At 45.8% G+C, this 16,166-nt stretch overlaps 1 protein-coding gene and 1 long non-coding RNA gene across 4 annotated transcripts in view; one reads left to right on the forward strand and one right to left on the reverse strand.

The window, feature by feature from the left end:
* SEC14L1 (SEC14 like lipid binding 1) overlaps nucleotides 1-16,166 on the forward strand; it is a 58,115-nt gene that overhangs the window by 26,110 nt on the left and 15,839 nt on the right. For all 3 annotated transcript variants that reach the window (XM_085856414.1, XM_085856416.1, XM_085856415.1), the window contains 4 exons: nucleotides 7,777-7,966; nucleotides 8,058-8,146; nucleotides 10,266-10,336; nucleotides 11,057-11,228. In XM_085856414.1, coding sequence (XP_085712540.1) covers nucleotides 7,777-7,966; nucleotides 8,058-8,146; nucleotides 10,266-10,336; nucleotides 11,057-11,228 — 522 coding nt within the window. The remainder of the gene's footprint in view (nucleotides 1-7,776; nucleotides 7,967-8,057; nucleotides 8,147-10,265; nucleotides 10,337-11,056; nucleotides 11,229-16,166) is intronic.
* On the reverse strand, nucleotides 11,976-15,547 carry LOC147012340 (uncharacterized). The gene is made up of 2 exons (XR_015051572.1): nucleotides 15,374-15,547; nucleotides 11,976-12,899 (listed from the first exon to the last, which is right to left on the reverse strand). It is a non-coding gene; the product is annotated as an uncharacterized LOC147012340 (long non-coding RNA).

The following is a 16,166-nucleotide window of genomic DNA, read 5'->3' on the forward strand; positions in this document are numbered from 1 at the left end:
TGATGGTGGAGGAGTGGTAGGTTGTGGCAGTGGTGTTTGCTAAGATGGCAGAGAATGGGTAGTAGTAGTAGTAGTAGTAGTAGTAGTAGTAGTAGTAGTAGTAGTAGTAGTAGTAGTAGTTGGAGGAAGAGGAGAAGGAGGCAATTTTGGAGGAGGAGAAGGAGGGGGGGAGGGTGTTTGCTGAGACCTATGAGTAATCGTAGAAGTGGTGAAAATGCTGAAGGGATAGCCACATTTTTATTACCTACGCCACCGAAGGTGGATGGAGGCTATGTTTTCACCCATGTCATGTCTCTGTATGTCTGCCTGTGTGAACAGGATATCTCAAATAGTTGTGACGGATTCCGATTAAATTTGGTGCAGAGGTTGGGTGTGTGACAAGGCCTAATTGATTAGATTTTGGTGAAGATCCGGATTCCTTTCATTTTTAAGTGATTCTTCACCATTGAGAGAGAGATATGACTAAAAACGATATCTTGCATGATATTTCAAAAAGCTGTGGATCACTTGGTCAGGTGATGAAAACAAGCCAATTTGATTCGACTCAGGTCCGGATACAGATCTGGCCTATCGGTGGGATACAAAATGTAAACTAATCGGCATGGTGGAGGCGTGCGCTCTACCGTGTGCCGTTCTCGTCATATCTGTAAATGAACTACATCACATGTTGACAGGTTTCCATGGAACACATCAAAAACAATAAGAAAGTGTCATCACCATGTAAAACTTCTTAGGTACAGGCAGTGATACTATTGAAGAATAAAACCAAAACGTTCCAATAAAAATTTAAACCTCGAGGGGTTTTGTTCTTTCCCATGGTGATGGTTGTCAAGTGGTGATCTTGCCGACGACCTTCGTTTAAATACAGGTGCAGGTTCCATGTAACCCCGAGAAGAGTTAGACGTACATTAGCACAAAGTCCTCTTGATTGACATTTATGCAAGCTGCTCAAGAACCACAAGAGAGAAGCAAACCAAAAGGCTGAGGTTGGTACGGAACTGCAAGCACAAACAGTGAGATGAACAAACATGGAGAGGTCTGCTCTTCGCAGATGCATCTCGAGCTTCAATGTTTCTGAAACTGGTATCACGGTCGATGTGTATCATCTGTAATGAATCGAGCTGGAGGAAGTCCAAGCCAATGGTTTCTGTCTGTGATCTATACATCATGGACACCATCTTGACTGCTGACAACTACTGTAAGGGCAAATGCTGATCCATCACGCCATCCTTCATTCACACGACTCGTCGTGGGGGAGGGGCGTAAGGGCATTCAGGCAAAAGGATACATTTTTCCCTATAAAAAGGGAAAAATGTATCAATTTTAGCTCACCTGGACTTTAGTCAGGTGTGCTTATGTGATCGGGCAGTGTCTGTAGATGAGTGAGTGAGTGTCAGTCAGTCCAGAAACACTTCAGTCATCATCACTTGAACCAAACACACAATTTTGAGGAAACTTGGCCACAAGCATCATATCTGATGCCGAACGAAGGTTTATCGACCACATCAAAATATGCACTCGTTAAGGGGTCTATGGGGGGTGGGGGAATGGGATTTGAACTCCCCAAAATAGGTATTTGCTCTCTTCTCCGAAACTACACACATGATTTTGTTGAAACTTGACCAAAACCTACCAAAGTGTATTGACCGCTTCAAAATCTGTGCTCATTAAGAGGGTATACCGGGGGGGGGGGGGGTTGACCCCCTAAAATAGGTATTTGCTGTTCCTCTGAAACCACACGCACAATTTTGATGAAACTTGACCACAACTTTCATCACTCATGATGGACCAAAGTGTATTGACCGCATCAAAATCTGCACTTATTAAGGGGGTCTACCGGCGGGGGGGGTTCTGGTTAGGTCAGATATGGGAGCATGCACCGGAGCAGCGCGTTGCTGCGTCCACTCTCCGCCGGTACTCCAGGGGCCTCCATCTGGCCATCCCCCAGGCAGAGGCCTGGCCCATCCCCATCTCCTTGAGATGCCGATCAACCTGCTGCAACCACATTGCATGTAGTCGGCCCATTGGCCTTCTCCACACACGAGGCTCCCTCGCTGAGAGAACCTGGTGAGCAGGATCATCATCAGGAAAATGTGCCACATGTCCATACAGCTGCAGTTCACACTCACAGACTATGCAGGATAAGAAATCTCATTTGAGTCTCTTCATTGGACACAAAGTCTGACCAGCGATCACCAAGGATTCTCCGAAGAGACCTGGTACCAAAGGAATTAAGTCTCCGTCTCAGATCCCTGGTCGCAATCCAAGTCTCACATCCACAGAGCAACACTGCAAACAACAAGGACCTGAAGATTCGGATCTTCATCCTCCTGCACAGGTACCGACAGTGCCACACCCCATGATTCAGTGAATCCATGACTCCCTTGGCCTGACCCAGACGTCGATTGACCTGTAGCTCACAGCCAGCAGAGATACAAATATCACTGCCAAGGGAAATTAATCTCATTGCCAAGGGAAGGGAATCTCTCCGTGACCTCAACATCCTCACCACAAACAGGTACAGACAAGATAGCAGCATCCAAGATGTCATTGAAAGCCTGGATCTTAGTTTTGACCCAGGAAACCCGTAATCCCAGTGGCTCTGACTCCTCATTCAGCACCTCCAGGGCCCCCAAAAGGATATCCAGAGTCTCCGCAAAGGAGATTGCATCATCTGCAAAATCAAGGTCAGAGATCTTGACATTCCCAAACGATGCACCGCAGCTTGATCTTTCCATCATCCTTCCCAGAATCCAATCCATACAAGCGCTGAAAAGTGTGGGGGCCAGAACCCCTGACGAACTCCAGTAACAACTGAAAATAAGTCAGAGATTGTACCACCACATCTCACAGCACTCTCAGTGCCAGATTATAGTTCTGGTGACACCCCATGAAGACCAAGAATCCTCCAGAAGGCATTCCAATGCACTGAATGGAATGCTTTGCAGAGATCAACATGGGCTGCAAGCTGCAACTGCTGAAACTCTCATCTATGTTCAGCGAGGACCCGAAGAGTAAGGATACCGTCAATCGTTGACCTCTTTGGTATAAAGCCTGTCTGCTCTGGGTGCTGATGCTCAAGCAGATGATGGCGAACGCTATCAAGAATTATCTGAGCAAAGACCTTGCCTGGCGCGAAGAGCAACGTCACCCCTCAAAAGTTGTTGCAGTCCTGGCAATCACCCTTCCCTTTCCAGAGAGGGACAACAAGGCCCCTCTTCAAGTTAGTTGGGATGATGCCTGGGTTCCAGACAGAGAACAGAACTGCATGCAACGACATGAGTACAACATTTCCAACAGCCTTGAGAAGTTCAGCATGGATGCCACAGATCCCTGGAACTTTACCCCATTTCAACTGGTTCACTGCAGCCTGTGTTTCCACAAACGAAGGTGGACCACTGTTGATTGGAGGGTCGACAATAGGGATAGTAACACCCCTGACATCCAACACGATAGCTGGTGGATCAGCCTGGTACAGCCGCTCAAAGTACCCGGCCCAGCGGGCCTTCACTTCGGACTCCTCTGTCAAGAGCCAACCACCCTCTGCTCTAACTGCAGTACACCGAGGGATGGGCTTGGAGGAACGCAATGCACAAATTCCCCAGTAAGCAGGACAAGAATCACTTGACTTCAGGTGATGCTCTACCCCCCTCACAGATTCCTCGCACATAGGCCTCTCCTTGTCCACTCTCAGCGCGCATACAGTTTTACGCCTCAACTCCCTGAAAAGCTCAGCTCTGCCATTCAGCTTGGACCTGTGACTGGTCATTGCTATCCAGTGTCCCTTGAGAGACAAAATTCTTCTTCACCCTACGGTGAGTTCCAAGACACCCACCGACAACATCAAGGATGGTGGTCTTGAAGACACTCCGCAACTCTTCAGGATTCCACAAAGCACCCAGACTCCCCAAATCTCCACTCAGCCTGTTCACAAACTCCTCGGCTGCCCTCTCATCCTTGAGCTTGCCAACATCCAGCCTAGGCTGGGATGGTTTCATTCTCCCAGATTTAAGCTACAACTTCAGAGTTGCTAGCACATGCCTGTGGTTGGTATTGAGGAACTGAGCATTCCGGTAGACCCTGCAGTTCTGGATCATCCTCCAGTGACCATCAACGAACACATGGTCATTATCCTTTGTCACACCACCGGCGTTGGAATACCAAGTCCAGCGATGAGTTTGTGGGCGCTGAAATCATGAACCAGCCATGCTAAGTCCAAGACTTCCTGCAAGGTCAAGGAACTTGGTGCGATTCTTGTTCATAGTTCCAGACCCATGGGGACCAACAAAGGTCTCATAACCATCCCTATCAGTTCTAGTCGATGCATGGAAATCCCCCAAGACTAGAAGAGTTTCTCATCTGGGGCACTGATCAACCACAGACTGGAGCGTGGCGTAGAATGTGTCCTTCACGGTGAGATCACTCGCCTCAGTCGGAGCATATACTGCACAGAGACTATGGAAACGACACCCAAGGAGTGACGAATCCTTGGTCTCGTAATAAGCTCATTGAACGGTGTTACCTCAATTATCATTGGAGTCAGCTTATTGGACACAGCTTGTTACCGCAATTATCAGTTTGACCCCCCCCCCCCCCAAAAAAAAGTATTTGTTCGCTTCTCCGAAACTACAGACACAACTTCAATGAAACTTTACCACAACATTCATCACCTTTGATGTACCAAAGTTTGTTCACGGCATAAATATATATTCAGAGTCTCGGGGGTTCTGCAGGGCGGTTTGAGTGACTTGCACCTGATGTAGGTGAGCTTCAGGACAGATGGTCCTATTTTTGGATTTTGTGAAAAAATCTTGTTTGTGATTCCTGTATGGATGTTGCAATATGGAACTTAGCGACAATACTGGCAACGCAACTGTTGTCTTCTTTACAAAATGCTATGCCATGGGGTGTTTAACTTCCACCAACGAACGCGAGCAGATGCTGCAGTCGGTTTGGCACCCCATCCCAAGGACATGCACACTCGTCACCATCAGTGCAACGTTCTCCCAGTGAAGCACCAGCATGGTGGTTTTTTGTGGAATTCAATGCAGAGGAGACTGGTCAAAGGTGTGTGTGTGTGTGTGTGTGTGTGTGTGTGTGTGTGTGTGTGTGTGTGTGTGTGTGTGTGTGTGTGTGTGTGTGTGTGTGTGTGTGTGTGTGTGTTTTGTTTCCTATGTGCATTGATGGTGATTTGCAGTTCATTTAGAGTAGTAGTTTTAAGGTGTTTGGAGTTATTACCTATGAGGTGTGAAACCTCCACACCCATGAATTTACGAAGATGGAGCGAATCCACCTTTCACGGCAAATTCCGTTTCATGAAACTGCTTCTTGTATCTGCTGCTGTAAAACCCAGTGTGCTTTCCTGAAAAGAAATGTCCAGACAGCAAAATTCCTTGTGTTGTAAATAACGCAGACATTTACATGGGAGGTTGCCATGGTTATTCTGCGTATGCAGAGCTGAGTACGGTGACACCGCGCGATGCGTGTGGGTATTGGTGCATATCAGTGGCGGAGAGGTCACAAACCGTGCTTGGAAATTTATGGCTTTGTCTCGAGAGAGAGTGGATGAGTGGTCACGTTGTATTCACCAGGAAACCAGAGGTTTTTTTTTCCCCCAGAAATTGCCCGTCCTATGTGATTGTCAGGTTAACTTTCAAATGATTAAATGGCTGGTGGCTCTGAGGCTTTGGCTTGCATGCTGAGAAGCCACCTATTGATCATGTTTGTGGGAGAGGGAGAGGAGAGGGGGGGGAGTGCGTGCTAAAACGTGAATTAAAATTGAGACACGGTTGATAGGGTAGAAGAGTGGCGTGAGATTTGGGAGAAGGTTTCGGTTCGAGAAGGGACATCGAATATGGTGGGGGGGAGTGGGTGGCGTTAAAATTCCGCCTGATTTGAATATCTAATCAATAATTTGGTCAAGGAGAGGTATTCCACCTTCCTGTCTGCAGCGCTTCTGGCACGATGGAAGGGCTGAAGTTGCACGGAGGATCTTGGACAACAATTTTCTGTCCGTGCCATTTGATCCCGTGCTTGCGTTTCCCACATCACTTGGAATGTTTGTGGAAGCTTGCTTACGCCAACGCCTCCGAGTGGTCGAATGTGTGAAGCACGAGGTGTCCTCGTCCCGGGTTGACCTCTGCGTTTGCTTGTTCCGATTCTTGGCTTGAACATTATCTCCGTATCTGATTACCTTTCGCATTGCACGTTTAATCCCCCAGCATTGATCTTGCATTTGTAACAGGCTGTACGTCACCTATTGCCTGCTCGATGCAAAGCAGTCTGCTGGTACAACTCCCCACTCGACCCCCATTTTTTTTTTTTTTTTTTTTGTATACCTTGGTCGAGGCTCGTATGAGAGCAAACACACAACTCACAGCAAGGAGGCATGAGACAAGAGGGGTGGGAGTGGAAGGGACAAAACAGTGGGGAACAGACACATTAGGTGAACTGTGGAAGGGAGAGGGATGGGGATGGGACGGGGAACATGGCGAACAGAAGATGGACATTTCAGGGACTTTCAGGAAGGAAAGCAGGAGAAATGAAGGAAGTGGGCTTGGGTGGATTATCGGGGGTAGAAAAGATCAAGGATTTGGATGGGGGAAGATAAGAGGTGGTGGTGAACAGCTGTTTTGAAAGCCTGGAGGGAAGAATGGGAAAGAATAGAGTGAGGAAGTTTATTCCAAAGGCGGGAAAAAAGAGGAATGAAAGAGTGAAGATGAGCAGTGATTCGTGATTTTGGTAGTTTTACCAGAAGGGGGTTGTTGGCGGACCTTGAGCGCCCTGTGGAAATGTGGTGGGGACAAATCTCAGAGAGAGCAGGGGGGGCAAGGCTGGAGAGGAGTCGGTAGAAGACAGAAAGACCACCGACCAACCTGCGGTGATTGAGTGAGAGGCCCAAAGACTCAGCTTCATTGCGGGAGATGCCGATGATCTTAAATGCCCTGGTTTCGACAGCGTGAAGCCGAGAAAGGTGCGAGGCAGGAGCACCAGCCCAGAGGGGAGAGCAGTACTCCATCAGGCTACGGACAAAAGCTTTGTAAGTGGTCAGGAGCTCAAGGGGGCCGAGGAAGGACTTAGCACGACGGAGGATTCCCAGTCGGCGACTGGCTTTTGAGGCGAGGTTGGAAATGTGACTTTCCCAGGAAAGGTCATGGCAGATAGTGAGACCTAGAAGCTTGAAAGAAAAGACTTCTTCCAGAGGATTGTTGAGAAAGTGGATGGGGGGGTTTTGTAAACGGTCCTTTCGAAGAGACATAGTGAGAGTTCTATCACACTATCCATGCCCCCACCCTCTAAAAAAAACAAAAACAAAACCAACCTAATGTAACATTTGTCTGTTCCATAGTATAGCTGAAATATAGTAAGTTCTGGTACTTGTATGTATTCTGATATTTCTTGGAAATAGGTTTGCAAGCAAGTCTGTCATGAAGGTGAAAACGTCTCTGCGTATGAAACGTCCGATTTCAGACAATTGACGCTGCTTGCGTAGCTCGTCGCGTGATGTATGCAATTCCTTGCACGCACACGTCGGGTGAATAATGGTGAAGGAGGAACTCTGCTTTGTTTCCAGCTTTGCCAATTTTGACCACAGCCAGCTGTCGTCTACAAGTAATGTCTGCCACGGAGGCTTTTGACATTATTGCTACAGGCGTTGTGTGGAGGTGGATGGTGGTGGTGGTGGTGGTGGTGGTTGGGGTGACGGTGGAATTTCGTTTTGTCGTCGTGTCGACAAATTGCTCACTTTCCGTGAAATGTGTCCGTTCTTCTCACCAGATTCCCAAAGATGAACACATTCTGCGCTTCCTGCGTGCCCGAGACTTCAGCTTTGAGAAAGCCAAGGAGTTGATGTGCCAGTCTTTGAGCTGGCGGAAGCAGTATCAGGTGGATTATGTTCTGGAGACCTGGAGCCTACCAACTGAACTCGCAGAGTACTATGCTGGGGGCTGGCACCATCAGGACAAAGGTGAAGGGCTCCATCTGAGTTGTACCTAGCTATGTCACCGTGGTGCTTTTAGTTGGACAGATCTCTCATTTATCGACATGCGTGTTTGCAGATGGCCGCCCGCTGTACATCCTTCGTCTCGGACAGATGGACACGAAGGGTTTGCTAAAGGCGCTTGGCGAGGAAGCCCTTTTGCGACACGTGAGTTTTTTTGTTTGTCATTCTGTTTCCAGGTATCGTTTTGCGATTCGGTGACACAACCCGTGACGGCGTTCATTCATGTTGTGGGACGATTGCAATTTTTATGTCAGGCCCGAGGACATCGCTCCCATACCTGAGCAATTACCCAGACGGGTATGATGGGTATGATTGGTATGCATGGTGTGGCAGCACTGCAATAAGGTCTCTCTCTCTCTCTTGTGGAATTAAACTGTTTGGTTGCCGAGCTGCCAGGCCAATGCTGCGGAAGTTGTGCCCAACTGAACAGCATCGACATATTTAGCGAATGGTACAGCAGGATGGTCCGGCTTGTAATTTGTTGATGCACTTGAGGTGTGGCTATAACAATTCAGGCAGATGTTTTGTGTTTTGTATACACCTCAATATCTCTCCACCTCAATATGGTGTGCATTTAAAACATGGGAATTCCTTCCGGATTCTTTGTAGTTAATTAGCCTAATCAACTCAGGAGGTTATGACGATTATTTTGGTGTCACATTCCTCATCAAAATGCCCCAGTGGAACTCCACAAATAACATGATACACACACACACACACACACACACACACACACACACACACACACACACACACACACACACACACACACACACACACACACACACACACACACACACACCTCGTCCATTTACATATACGAGTGGGCCCGTTGGTCCGATGGACCAAATTTGAATTGGTCTTCACAGCTTTGTTGCATACCCACCTGCTGTATTGCTTCAGCCTTAGCTTGCCTTTCACTAAGCCCAGATGTATTTCGGACCAGCGTGGGGATTATATGTTTGTTATTATTATTATTATCATTGCCATATGATATGACTATTCTTATTGTTGTAAATATGATTAGTGTTAATATATGCTTTGTTGCAATGTTATCATTGTTTTTGTGATTATATTTTGTAATTAGAATGCCATGCCTTGATAGAAGGATGTATTAAGCTGCTTTTATATACCTGAACATGGCGTGCGCTTTCTTTGGAGATGCTATGTCGTGTCATGGGAAACATACGTGAAAGACGAGAGGAATGCTTGTGCAGAGACGGGAGGTCACCTCGAGTTTGTGATGTTCAGGAAATAAATGGCATGCAATGTACTTTAATTTGGCAAATACCAGATGTTTATTGAATGACTGAGTTTTTGAAATCTCCCACTTCTCTGCAAAAACCTGTATATCCTATTCCCCGTACGTGTGTATCCTACACCTTCGACTCGCGGTACATGCCGAGTCGTACAGCTTTGGTGTGACCTATAATTTGTTGACGCACATGAGGTGTGGTTCTGCACGTCATGGACAAGGCAGAGATATGTTAAACTCGTTTTGACGCACATTTTGTTTACGAACCGATTTGAGGAGAGGAGCTTCACACCGTTCGTGTAACACTCAAGCTTATTCGGCTGTGTTGAGCTGTAGACTGTTTCAAGTCTCAACCTGGTTATGCAGTTATTTAAAATATTCCGTTTCTCCATGAAAACCATTTAGCTGAAATTATCCTTCATTGTGTTGTGGGACACGGTTTCGGTTCCTGTTTGGTGTAAGTTAATTAGAAGGCTCAGCGGCATTGTGGTTAAAGCGTTCGCTCCGAGACTCGGAGGTTGGTGCTTTGATTCTGACTCTGGCCTGTTGTGCGTTTCATGGCCGAGAAAAAGTGTGGGGAGGAGGAGAGATTTTTTTTTTCCTTAAAATGCCTGACTGACTACGGAGAGAAAAACAACGTCATTAGATTCTGACACCGGCACCCAGAGCACTCCAGGAAGTTACTTCCCCCCAAGGTTAACGGTTTTGTTTGTCCCATGTTGAAAGCAAACCTGAAGTCTTGTGTTGTGTGGCGTTCGCTCACCTTCACCCCCCCCCCCTTATCCCTTTCCCCTCCTCTCCCCACTTTCGTCCCCTTTGTCAGGTTTTTCTCTTGTCTTTTATTTGTTGTGCGCACTAGTTTATTCGCTGTTCAGTCACCTGAGTCCGATGAAGACCCTGCCATTGTTTCTGCAACCAAAGATCTTGTCTGATAAACTTGCTTGTATTATACTCGATGGTAACATTTGGATATGCGAGAGCAACCCATTTCTTGTTTCCACCCTCCAGGTGCTGTCCATTAACGAGGAAGGCCTGCATAGATGTGAAGATAATACCAAGGCGTTTGGAAAACCCATCAGGTGTGCACAGATACTTCGAATGCCATCTTGAGAATATACACAAACACACTGATGTGTGTCTCATGCTATTTTGTATTATAATGTGTGCTTTACTTAGTATGGTGGCATTGTAGCTCAAATAGGGTATTTTTTGAGGTTCGGAGGTTGGGAGGTCGGGAATGAGGGGAAAGAGGAGGGGGGGATGTGGGGGTGCTGAAAGGTCGACTCACTTGGCTCTTTACCTCTGGCACTGAAGGTTGACAGAGGTTATGGTTTCACCCTTGTCTGTCTGTTTGTTTGTGTGTTTATCTGTCTGTGAGCAGGATATCTCAGAAAGTTATGGGAACAGGTTGGGTGTGGGACAAGGACGAATCGATTCGATTTTGCTGAAGATCCGGATCCGAGAATTTTTATTTTATTTTAAAAGTGATTCTTCACCATTGAGAGATCGTGGTCAAAAACGATAGATAGCATGAGAAAGGATCTGGACATAACATAACATAACATAACAAAAGAAACAAAAAAAGGGGGTGGAGAACACACCAACAGCAGGGATGAGGGATGAAATGTAGGGGGACAAAGTGAAATAAGATATGTAGGGGAGCACACATGGGGGGTAAACAAGATGGATGCTCCAGAGACTTTCAGGAAAGTTAATTTGTTTGTATTTTTACCAAGATGTTACAGCTCGTGCTTCTGGCAAAAACAGTCGTTTACATTCCCCCGACTTGTCGCCCTCAGTGCATGGACATGCTTGGTTGACTTAGAAGGTCTCAACATGCGCCACTTGTGGAGACCTGGCGTGAAGGCCTTGCTGCGGATCATCGAGGTGGTGGAGGCAAACTACCCAGAAACGCTCGGACGACTGCTCATTGTACGTGCTCCTCGCGTCTTCCCGGTTCTCTGGACCCTGGTGAGTCGGACATGCCTGCCTCGCTTTCTTCCGAGCCTCAGTGCACAAATGATTTGCTTGTTCTTTCAACCTTTCGATTTATCCTAGTTTGCTGGTAGGGAATCGTTAACCGGTGTTTTTCTTGGTTATCCTCATGCCTTAAAGCTGAACTGTGACTTCTGAATAGATTGAGCATTGCTCACTGAGGCAATCTAATGACTTTCTGGTGCAAAGCCAAACATGCGCACGTTGCTTATTCTTCGTGTGCTTCCTGTGTACCACACATCTGTGATTTAAAGAAATCGCAAATCGCTTCCTCGGATCTCTAGGATGGAAAACAAGGTGAGTCGGTGGGTTGTTGTTGATTAGCCCTGGGCAGTTCTGCTCGACCAGGCCCGTGGCACGGAGATAGCCAATCTTTCTCCCAGGAGTGACCCAGAGATCTCTCGCATCAAAGATGTTGTGCTTTTGCCTTCGTGGATCCAGAACCATGCCGTCTTCCACAGTGTGTTTTATTGTGTCTGTGAGCAGGACGTAAAAGTGACGACTGATTCGGACGAAACTTTGTGGACAAGTTGGGTGTGGGACAAGGACGAATTGTTTCAATTTTTGTGAAGATCCGGATTTGGATCTGGATCCGATAATTTTTTTTAACAGCCAGGAAACAACATCTTTCTCATCTCAAGACTGCACTCTCAAACCTGACTCCCTCCTCCAAATCCTGGTGGCATCTAGTTAAGTCTGTTTCTGGTGTATGCTCCCTCTCCATCCCCTCCCTTACCTCAAATGGCCGCACAGCTGACACTGCACGTGAAAAGGCTGAATGCCTAAACTCTGTGTTTGCTTTGAAATCTTGTGTCCCAAACCCATCGCTTTCTGGACCCACCTTACCCAGTTACACACAGCTGTTCTGGGACTCTCCTTTTCTCCTGGCAAGGTGGAGAGCTTGCTGTCAAACCTCGACTCAGATTCTGCAACCGGACTAGACAGCATCAGCCCACGTGTCCTAATAACCTGCTCTTCTGCTCTTGCACACCCTCTCTCTGTTCTATTCACCCTCTCATTTGTTCAAGGTCATCTGCCATCTCCTTGGAAATTATCAGCAAACATTACCGCTTCACATAAAAATGTGCAAAAACAGATCCATTCAACTGCAGACCAATCAGCCTTCTCCCAATCATCAGCAGGGTTATGGAATCCATCATCGCTTCTGACATTAAATCCTTCCTCTTCTCCAATGGCTTGATCGCCGATCATCAATTTAGATTCAGACCAGGTCAGTCAACCCTGGACATGAGGATTTTGCTCTCCCAAAAATGGATGGAGGTCCTCAATGCCAAACATGAGATCAGAGCAAACTCCAGAGACATATAGTGAGCTTTCAATCTGGTCTGGCACCCTGTACTGCTCACCAAATACTCTTCTTATGGTATCCAAGGCAGTCTCCACTCGTGGCTCACGAACTTTCCCTCCTGTCGTAGTGAACACGTGGCGCTTCATGGATTTCTCTCATCTCCTATTCCTGTCTGCTGGAATTCCTCAAGGCAGTGTTCTGGGCCCTGTGCCTTTTCAAATCTTCATCAATGATCTCTCTGACTCTGGAAAATCCTCTTTTTGCCAAAAAGAAAAAGATGCCGTCCCATCTCGCATCCCTCAGATTGGCAGGCAGCAGCCTCTTCACTCTCTGCAGACCTAGATAAAATAACAAGCTGGTCAAAAACTTGCATCATGTCTTTCAATCCTGACAAATCTCACATTCACACTGTCTCTTCAAAAGATCTGTCTCTATTTTTTGGTGTTGGTGCGTTGGTGGTTCCCAACTGTTGGTGCGCTTCCCTCCTGCTCCCTTTGCGTCATGTTCTGTGTTAGCTTTTTAACGAGCCTCAATAAAATACACAAAAACTAGAAGAGCACTCTTTGACATCACCAGATATGCCTCCGCCTTCATAATTACATCATTATACATACTTGTACCAAGTTTGATTTAAATTCCTGAACCCATATTCGAAATATTAAATAATTCTGGCTGCCAGACCCTGCATCGAATCCGTTTGAAATTTAAACCATATATTCCCCATGACTACTCGATCATCACTGTGAAATTTCAAGTCGAGTGATGAAGCAGTTCAAGATTAAAAAATTGTTTTAAAGATTTTTCTTCAATCCAATATGGCTCTCAGACCATGTGACCTATTAATTATAATTAATGAATAATTATTCATGAACACCCTGGTATCCCCAAGGCTTGGAGAACATGTGGGTGAAGTTTTTCTTCAATCTGTCAAGCCGTTCTGGAGAAGGGGTATTTTAAAAGTTTATTCTTCAAAAACATCATCGGTGTCAAACCATGTGACCTGTGACGTCATAGGTGGAGAACTTTTTGTTCCTCATGGAAAGGTCTTTGTTAAGCGTGACCGAGATCAGTCGCCATCATCGGCAAATCGGAAACAGCCATCCACTAGCTTTTTATTTTTCTTCATTCAAGTTATTTCTTACATATTATAGTTTCTTTATTCCCTCCGCCACCGAAGATGGATGGAGGTTATGTTTTCACCTCTGTTTGTCTGTGGGCAGGATATCTCATAAAGTTCAGATGGATTACGACTCAACTCGTTGAGCAGTTTAGGTGTGTGACAAGGATGAATTGCTTAGATTTTGGTGAAGAATCAGAATAGATTCCTTTGGGAATTGAGACAGCAGTTCAGAAGCGGAATACATTCTTAAAATTTAAACCTGGTGTTGGCTTAGTGGTTAGGCTGGTGGCTTTGGATCCTAGGGTCCTGCGTTCAAGCCCCGTTGGCCGCTGAATTAACGCCAGGGGGTTGACTCAGCCTGTCATCCTTCCGAGGTCGGCGAAATGAGTACCAGTGCAGCAGCCAAAAAGGCTGCGCACGAAAGGAAGAAGTATCGATGGATTTATTAAATCGGGTATTGGTGTGGTGCAGGCATGATGGGCCGAATGGCCTCCTCCTGTGCATTAATTCCTTGTAAATCCTTGTAAAAATCGCCCAGGCAAAAGTATAACCATCGTCTTTTGTCCTGATTGAGATTTATCTACAACCTTTTCCATGAGTCTTCATCAGTTGTTTCTGCCTGCATTTATGAAAAATAATGGTCGAGACATCCTGGAGATCAGTACTTCTCAGCAACACAAGCTGAGATTAGCATGTGAGGGAAGGTCACCAATGGAAAGGGCCGATTATAACTGCAGGTTGAAGAAGTAAACGGGTCATTGTAATGCAAAGGCCGAAGTTTTGACCAGTGAGTGGTCTTCATCTCAGACTGTGCAAGCATTCTGTTCCAGGTATTAATGAGGCGATGATAAAAAAAAAAAACATTACATCTTACCCTCTTCATATTGTAGTCACATGATTCCCCCCTCCAATATGGAAGATAAATGAACAACACGTGATACGTGATGCCTGCACAGCCCCCATGATGAAGACCCGTCCTGTGGTCACACTTGAGCCATTTCAGGTGGGCAGCTACAGGAGTTGGTGGTGCCTTCAGTTTTAATTAATCGCGTGTACCCAATCCTGTCTCACTGCCGGTATCCTGTGCTCAGACATTTGTTTCGCCGTCATGACCAAACAGATGATAATATCCTGCACTGCTGTTCTTACAGGCACACCATGTAAAAGTGAACAACACCGGGTTGGTTGTTAACTTTGCAGCATCCGAGGAAAAATAAAAAAAACGTTTTAAAACTTGCGATGGTGAAATCAGCTTAAAGCAATGTCTGTTTGAATGTGCTTTGGTGACCTCTAGATTTGCATAAGGCCGATATGCGTAACATTGATAAATAATTGAATCCTTTTCGTTGCTCTTCCATGCTCTAAAGTTACAAAACCATTGCATTAAATTATGATCACACTTGGCACAGGCCTGGCGTTGGCTTGATGGTTTAAGGTGCTTGGCTTAAGATCCTCAGGTCTTGAGTTCAAGTTCCTCTATTGCCATTGAATTAACACCAGGTTTGGTTGACTCAGCCTGTCATCCTTCTGAGGTCAGCAAAATGAGTACCAGTGTGCATCAGCAGCACAGCCAAAGGCTGCATACGAATAAATAAATCAAACACTTGGCACGTTGTAACTCAGACGTACTTTAAACTATGCAGTGTTAAATAGTTAATGTAGTATTTTGATAACACGAAACGTGTTTATTACCCCGCTCACGTAGCACAAAGTGGGAGGTAAGCAATCGATTCACTCCATCTGTCAGTCGATGATCGAGGAACTCCAATTGAACTTCATCTTTTGAACACTGCGGAACACGAATCGGCTTGATTGTACTTCCAAAAACCCACAGTTCAGCATTATTTTGACAAAATTTTACACCGTCTCGACCAATCAAGTTTACCATTCTCAGGGTGGGGGGACGCCGAGATTCAGACAAAATGGTGGCACCCAGCGATGTAGCGTCAAAGCTAACTTCGTCCAAAAAATGTTTGTCGTGCATCTTTTTCTCAAAGATAGTTCCAAAATGATCAGTTTCTCCGAGAAGAGTTGGCAGAAGGTTCATCATTGGACTGTTCTGTTTGATCCACTGGCTTCGTATGGTTGCCATCGCCCCTGTTATTCAAAATTCACGAACACGGCTAATCCACTGTGCCTTCAGAAAGGATTCACACCCCTTGACTTTTATCACATTTTGTTGTGTTACAACCTGAATTTCAATTGGATTAAATTTAAATTGTTTTGTCACTGATCTACACAATTTACCCCATATTGACAAAGTGAAAACATGTTTATCGAATTTTTTTACAAATCAATTAAAAATGAAAAGCTGAAATGTGTTGAGTCAATAAGTATTCAACCCCTTTACTATGACACACCAAATTGAGCTCAGGTGCATCCAATTTCCTTTGATCATCTTCAAGATCTCTCAACTACTTGATTGTAGTCCACCTGTGGCCAATTCAATTGATTGGACAATATTTAGAAAAAAACACACCTTTCT

Source organism: Eptatretus burgeri, chromosome 15 (assembly GCF_056783735.1).
Source record: "Eptatretus burgeri isolate ZD-2024b chromosome 15, Ebu_testis_v1, whole genome shotgun sequence".
Taxonomy (NCBI): Eukaryota; Metazoa; Chordata; class Myxini; order Myxiniformes; family Myxinidae; genus Eptatretus; species Eptatretus burgeri.